The sequence below is a fragment of the Ailuropoda melanoleuca genome, chromosome 4, assembly GCF_002007445.2.
Source record: "Ailuropoda melanoleuca isolate Jingjing chromosome 4, ASM200744v2, whole genome shotgun sequence".
In the NCBI taxonomy this organism is placed as follows: Eukaryota; Metazoa; Chordata; class Mammalia; order Carnivora; family Ursidae; genus Ailuropoda; species Ailuropoda melanoleuca.
This window is the reverse complement of record NC_048221.1, coordinates 3,404,291-3,411,837: the sequence shown is the minus strand read 5'-3', so window position 1 is coordinate 3,411,837 and position 7,547 is coordinate 3,404,291. Positions and strand designations below refer to the sequence as shown.

The 7,547-nt window shown below is 62.1% G+C and overlaps 1 protein-coding gene across 1 annotated transcript; it reads right to left on the bottom strand.

Annotated features, from left to right (window-relative positions):
* Nucleotides 1-1,623: 1,623 nt before the first annotated feature.
* FEM1A (fem-1 homolog A) lies at nt 1,624-5,467 on the bottom strand. Its single transcript, XM_002929369.3, has one exon. It carries the CDS (start codon nt 5,132-5,134, stop codon nt 3,173-3,175), a length of 1,962 nt encoding a protein of 653 aa, XP_002929415.2. The 5' UTR covers nt 5,135-5,467; the 3' UTR covers nt 1,624-3,172.
* Between the last annotated feature and the right edge of the window lie 2,080 nt (nt 5,468-7,547).

Here is a 7,547-nt window from a genome sequence, read left to right as displayed (position 1 = left end):
GCCGAGTCTCCCGCAGGAATCCACACACGCTTGCCCCGGGGACACGGAGTCAGCACCCTGCTGGGCTGGCCCCGAGTGCCCCGCTCCCAGGGACTGGTCACCTCCCCTTTCCAGCCTGTGATGTGATTCCGAGCCATGCTATCTTTAACCTGGGGCCAGGACGCTCCGCTTCCCTCCCGTAAACACCGCTCAGATGACAGTCCTGGAATCCTGTGGGGGTGGCGGGCCCCAGGGGTGTGGAGCTCAAGCTGGAGGCCCCGGGCTCCCCGAGGTGGGAGACACTCGACTGTGAATTCACCCACCCGTCCGCTCCCGTGGCACGTGGGCTCCCAGGACCCGGCAGCGACCGACACCACTCGGGGCTCCGGGAGGTCTGAGACAGGGATGCACCGAGCAGCTGGCCGAGCAGGCAGAACCCGAGACACTGATCCCAGCTTGGGGGAGATAGGCAGCGACTCAGGGGGCTGCGCATTCGACAACCCCACCCTGGCTCCCCGCCCACTCAACTCGTCGCTCCCCTGCCAGTGACTTAAGTCACCGCGCCCGCTGTGTGACCATAGGTAGCCGTGGCACCCGTCCCCGCATCTCACCACCTCACCATCACCCCAACTGCCAAGGTTTGGGGACATGGGGTGGCGCACTGCACACACAGCCCTCCCAGCCCACTGGGACTGGTGAGGGCCGGGGGGGGGGCGGGCTCTGACCCCAGCCGGCAGAGAGCTGCCCTGCACCCCGAGGCCGCCACCTGGGGGCACCTTCCCGCCCCCAGGAACCGGATCCTCCGCACAGTTTGGCGCAATATAATCACGGTTCACCTAACCCTGAGCGGCCTTCGTGAGCCTGGGGCTGAAGTCGTGATCCTCAAGTCTAAGCCCTGGGGTGGGGGGGGGGAGCACGTGGCCCCGGGGGGGCTCTCCGTGGCGAGTCTTCGAACACGCCATAGCTGGCTTCCCCCGCTTGCAAAACAGAGAGAACACCTAGTTCCCAGAGCTGCCGTGAGCGGACCACGAAGGCACGTGGGATGGAGCCTGGCATACAGCAAGGGCCCAATAAATCTCTGGCCAGTGTTGTGTCTCCTGAGGCCACTCCTTCGAGGCCACTCCTTCAAGGCCATGAAGTGCTCACACCACAGCCGAGCAGGGCTAGCTGTCTCGGGCGGGTGGACCCCCAAGTGAGGCCGGGAGACCGAGCAGCGCCCCCCACACACACACTGCTGGAGGCCGGGCCTTCCCCAGTCATGTGGGGGTCCCACTGGCCCAACCCCGGCCCCAGGCCACAGCAGCACTTGTGCTGGGCTAACATAGAGAGGCCCCCCCCCAGCCCCCCTGTGCACGAGGGACCGATCTTCCTCCCCAACCAGAACCAGCTCCAGGAAGCCTGCCGAGGTCACCCATGGCCTCCTGGGCCCTCCCTGCACCCTGAACCCTCCCCCACGTCAGGAGGCCACGCCACCTCTTCTGTGGTGACCCTTCTTTTCCACGAGCAGAACAGGTCACCTCCCTGGGAAATCTGACCCGGTGGCCCCGGGACATCCCCACACCTCAGGCCTCTGGGCTCCGTGACACCCTCTCCCGCCAGCCGCCGTCGATGGCCCCATGGAAGGACTTGAGCGCCAGCGCCGACTCGGACCGTAAACTGCCTCACTGCTTTATTCCACGCTTTCGAGGGACAGCGACTGTTTCGTGCCTCGACGGAAGGTCGAGCCTGGCCTCGTGAATAAATAACGTCCTAACTAACACTGCAAATGCAAACGAGGCCGGTTTCCTCGGAGGGCGGGGCAGCCGGGGGCCCCACGTGGGCCGTGTCGCTGCCACGCGCCAAGGCTGTGGGAGAGGCACGGGGGTGGGGGGAGGACGCCCCTCTCCTGGATGTGACCCTCCCCCTGCGTGCGGGCAGCTGCTTCTGTCCCCTTCTACTGCCCCTGCTCTGCCGGCCAGGGCGTGTGCAGACTCGCTCCAGAGAGATCTCGAGGCGGCAGCTTCTCCAGCCCGGGCACGTGAGACCCTGAGCGCGGGAAACCGAGATTCTGCAGTTGGCAACCTGTGGCCGTTCCCTGTCCTACCTGGCTGCCTCCACAGCGTACTTGGACTCTGCTCGGGAACACCTGGATTCAGGCTTTCAAGCAGCTAAAAAAAAGAAAAGAAAAGAAAAAAAAAAAGCCAGAGCCGCTGGGCTGCTCCCCGCTGGGGATCTGCGAGGGTGCGGCGGCCTGGCGTTTCTGGACTCAGAAACTGCGAGAACCACACCCAAGCCAGGCCCTCCAGTTCTCGCTGGGTGCGGGAGACGCCACGCCAGCTCCCTCGGCGTTCGGAAAATGCTTCTCCTGCCGATGAGAACGCAAGGTCGGGAAGCCCCAGCAGAAGGCAAATGAGTGAGGTTTTAAAAAAACACAGTCACTGTCACTTTAGGGCCCGACACCGCGGACTTCCACCTGCCTCACCAAACCCTCTACACTGTAAAGCTCACTCCTGACAGCCTCGCCATCCCAGGCACAACGGAAACCTCCGTGTGGAATTCACCTCTTAAATCTCACAAAACATTCTTTAAAAAAGAAAAAAAACCATGGCGGGAAAACCTCGGGACTCCTGTGCCCCCCCGTGTCACCCGGCCACTCAGGAATCAACAGAACAGCAAACCAACGCAAGCAATGCCAGGGGCAGGGAGTCCCGGGCGGGGAGCGGCGTGCAAGTGTGCTGCTGGAAGAAGTGAGGGTCGGTCTTGCTTCTCGCGGCTCCGACTTCTGACCTCAGGAGCCCCCGGTCCCAGCGCTCCACTGGGCGGCTGCGTTTATCCGGCGACGTAGGGGCAGAGAAGCATGGACCCGGTTCTCAGCTTCTTCCTGTTGCTAGGAGAGAAAGAAGGCAAAAGCTTCCATTCCTCTGCCTCCAGGCAAAGAGGCAGAATCCTCTGGAACCCAGGCGGCTGGGACATGGGGAAGGGCGCGCGCGCATCTTCTCCCGACGGAAGGCGGGCCCGCAGACTCCAGGCCAAAAACAGCTCTTCAAGCACACGATCCCGAAGGCTGTGAGCACCGACACCCTGCTAGTTCCTCTCCCCTCTCCGCAGAGGGGAGATGGGGCCGCGGAGGCTGCAGGGCCCGAGGGCTCACGAAGAGACGGTGAGCGCGCATGCGGGCGCCGCCCCTCCCGGGTTCTGCTCTCTCCGAAACCCATCAGTGTAGCTCGATGAAGGCCTCCAGCTCCTCGGGGATAAAGCCCTTGTAGGGGATCTTGTTCTTGTCCAGGGCGCGGGCTGCAAGGCACTGCAGGGTGACGTAGTTGAAAGGCTGGATGGTGCTCCTGGCCAGCAGCTTTTCATCCAGCAGCTCGTAGGCGGTCTTCTTGAAGGCGTTGGTGGCATCCATGTGGGCACCCGCTTCGACCAGGGCGTTCATGATCCCGGGGCAGTTGTTCTGAGCCGCTATGTGCAGCGGGGTGTTGTTGTCAAAGTCCCGGCTGTCCGGGTCGGCCCCGCAGTCAAGCAGCACCTTGACCACCTGGAGGGAGGGGAACCGGCCCACCGGGTAGCGGCCGACGTTGGTGGTGTCCTTGTCCGCGGCCATGTGCAGGGGCGTGAAGCCGTTCTTGCCGCGGGGGGCGCACTTGAGCAGCCGGTACACCGTCCGGCGCTTGCGGTGCTCCTGGTCCGGCGCGCACTCCACCTTCTCCAACAGGTAAAGCAGGTGCAGGATGACGGCCAGAGCCTTGGTGAACTGGGCCGAGTCCCCCGGTTCCTTGGGCAGCTGCAGGGCCCGCTCCACTTCCCGCACGCCTTTGCACAGCACGCCCATGAGGTCTGCGAAGCCGATCTGCGTGCCCAGGCTGCCCTTGGCCGCCCGGTCCTGGAGCACGTAGGAGAAGAGTTCGGCGAACGACAGGAAGCTGCTGGCGGTCATGGGGCTCAGGGGCTCCAGGCTGCTCTGCTGCATGTCCAGGGCGTACTTCCACAGGCGGATGCAGCGCTCGAAGTTGCCCGAGTCGGCGTACACCGCACCCCGGTAGCGGATGTAGTAGGAAGTGTCTGGGTGAGAGGGGCCCAGGATGCGCTCTCGGATCAGCAGGGCCTGCATGCGCATCTCATCCGGGTCCGTGATCAGCGCTTCCAGCTCCTCGGTGGTGTTCACCTCCCTAGAATAGTCGTAGGCCAGGACCAGCTGCGGGGGCTCTGGCTTGGGCAGATAGGCGCCGCCCTGGTGCCGCAGCTCCATGGCCCGTCTCCAGTGCTTCAGGGCCCCGAGCAGATCCCGCTTCTTATCCACGTAAGTGGCTCCCAGCAACTCCAGCGCTTCCACGGCAGCCTCCCGGCTGGTGGGGCAGCAGCTCTCGTAGGAATCGCCAAGCGGCTCCTCTGGGGCGGAGGCGCGGCAGCAGGCCCCCTGCGACTGCGCGCATCCCGGGCCGCGCACCCCCTCCCCGGCAGGCTGCTCCTGGATGAGGTACTCCACGATGTTGGTGTGGCCCGTGACGCTGGCCGCCAGCAGCGGGGTCATGCCGTAGCCGTCGCGCTCCATGCGGGCATTGCACCCCAACAGCAGCTGCAGGATCTCCAGGCTGCCGGACTCGGCACAGTCGTGCAGGGCAGTGTTGCCCTTGGCGCTGCGCCGGTTCACTTGGGCGCCCTGCTCCAGCAGGTAGCGGGCGATCTCGCGGTGGCCCTTGTAACAGGAGATCATGAGGCACGTGTGCCCGTGCCGGTTGGCCACCTCCAGGTCGGCCTGGTGCTCACCCACCAGGTAGCGCACCACCTCCAGGTGCCCGTCGAAGCAGGCGGCGCGCAGGGGCGTGGAGTTGGTGCGCGTGGTGCGGTTCACCGAGGCCCCGCGGCGCAGCAGGCTACGTACCACGTCCAGGTGGCCGGCGGCCGAGGCGGCCCACAGCGGCGGCGCGCCCTCGATGGTCTCGCCATCGAAGTGCACCGAGCCGCCCGCCTCCACGCTCGCGCCGCACCGGTCCACCAGGTACTCGACCACGTCCAAGTGGCCGTAGCGAGCGGCGATGAGCAGCGGCGTCCCCCCGCCGGCCACCTCGCCCGTCAGCTCGTCCAGCTCCTCCCGGCTCCGGCCGCTGAGCAGCTTCTGAAGCAGCTGCAGCTTGCCGTCGCGGGCGGCGTTGTACACGGCGGTGCGGAGGTCCATGGTCCGGGCTTCTGCCAGGCCATGAGCCGGCCGCCGGGGGACGCGGAGAGCGCGGGCTAGCGCCCGGAGGGGCAGGCGGCAACCTTCACCGTCTCCCCCGCCGCCATCTTAGGGGCTTCTCCGGCGGAACAAAATGGCTGCCGCGCCCGGGGGCAGCGGGCGGTGGCGGGTGCGCAGGGAAATGTAGTCCTGAGGGCCGGCCCCCCCCGCAGGACAAAAGAGGAACGGAGAAGGCCAAGACTACCACTCCTAGAAGGACGCGCACCAGCCGAGGTGAACTGGGAGCACGGTGCGTGGTGGGGATTGTCGTTCCGATCTAGAGGATTAAGGCGGAAACGCTCAATGGATGGACTACAATTTCCGTCGCGCAATGCTATCACGATGACTTCTGGGACCCGGGCATGTTTGGCTACGTACTTCCCGTGGCTCCCTCAGGGCTTCTCCCCACAGGAAGCGCAGGCACGGGCCGAGAGACTACATTCCCCAAAAGGCATCGCGAGCGACTCGGAGCCAATCGGGGGCGAGAACGAGGGCTAAGCCGATCAAACGGCCAGGTCTGATCTGGGTTTGGCGTGGCCGAGCCACCGGCCGGCAGGGGGAGCTCGGGAGAGGCGGGAAAGCGGGCCAGGGCATTAGGGGAGCAGGGCTTACGGGTGGCCCTAAGGGTCAATCTCCTGCGCTCGCTCTTTCACTTCTCAGTCATTCATATGCTCACCTACATTTATTTGCTCACTCATTAATACACTCTTGAACATTTCATTTTCCTTTCTTCAACCCTCGACACCCTAAATACAAAATCGAAACCTGTTTTAGATTGCCTAAGCCCTTAGTCACCTGACCTAGGACTTCTCCAATATCCTTGTGAGTAAAACCTCTGGGGCTGGGGGCTTTGAGAATTTCCACCGTCCCAAATTAATTAAGAATTTCTCCATGGTGACAGTAGAGCATCAAACCCAGTGTGGGGCCCTCCTGAGCCTGGGGTGCCCGGTGACTGCACACAAAGGTCAGCACCCGGGAAGCGTGAGCCCCGTCCCCAAAGTCAGACCTTTACCCCCAACACTCCCCCGTCTCTACTTGGCTGCTGCCTGTCCCAAGATTGTTGAGAATTATGGGAAAGATGAAGGATGTTGGCATGCTCAGGAGGGTTCAAGGAAATGTGTGGTGTTCTCTCACACCTCCCGAGTTTTGCAGGTGCTGTTCCCTCTTCCTGAAACTCTGTTCCACACCCTATTCACTTGGCTACCAAATGGTCCGTCTTCAGGTATCAGCTGAGACCTCGAGTCTTCCTGTGTGGGTCCCCGACCTGGTGCCCTCTGGGTGCCGACCCTGGCACCACTGATGTTCTCCGGGAATCTTAGGGAAATGCTCTGAGTCAGCTCAGGACGCTGTAACAAATACCACAGAAAGGGTGGCTGTACTAGGTCTCCCAGAGAAATAGGACCCAAGGATATATGTCACACACACACACACGGAATTGGCTCACAAAATTATGGAGGCCAAGAAGTCCTCTGATTGGCCATCTGCAAATTGGAGACCCAGGAAAGCTGGTGGTGTGACTCAGTCCGAGGCCAAAGGCCCGAGAACCAGGAGCTCTGGTTCCTGAGAGCGGGAGATACGGACGTCCCAGCTCCAGCAGGGAGTGCAAATTCTCCTTCCCTCCACCTTTTTGTTCTATCCAGATCCTCAACAAGTTGTATGAGGCCCACCTTCATGGGTGAGGACATCTCGTTCACTCAGTCTACTGACTCCAATGCTCATCTCTTCCAGAGACGCCCTCACAGACAAGCCCAGAATGGTTTAGTACCTGCGATCTCAGCATCTCCTTGTAGCCCAGCCAAGTTGACACATAAAATTAACCATCCCAGTGGCTTGAACTACAAACATTTACTGCCCACAGTTTTGGAGGCTCGAAGTTGGAGATCGGGGTGCCAGCATCGCCAGGTTCAGGGAGAGCCCTTTGCCTGGTTTGTGGATGCTACCTTCTTTTTGTGTGCTCATAAGAAGGAGACAGGACTCTGGTCTCTTCTTCCCCTGACAAGGGCACTAATCCCACCATGGGGGCCCCACCCCTGTGACCTCATCTAACCCTGACCACCTCTCAAAGGCCCCCATCTCCAAGAGCCATCCCCTTGGTGTTAGGGCTTCACATAGGGACTTGAGGGATGTAAACATTCGGTGCACAACACACTCCAACATGGCTTCCTGAGATTCGGGGTCTGTTAATGGAATTTCTGGATTGCTGCACAAAAAGGAGGGAAAAGATATCAAAGCTCCAATGAGGGATAGGTGAGGACAGAATCCCTCGCACTGGCCTGGAGGGGTGAGTTTCTTCTAGAGCGGGGAACAAGTGTAAATGCGGGGGCTAGAGGCAAAAACAGCTATGAATGTCCCTGGGTTCATAAGTGGTGGGACG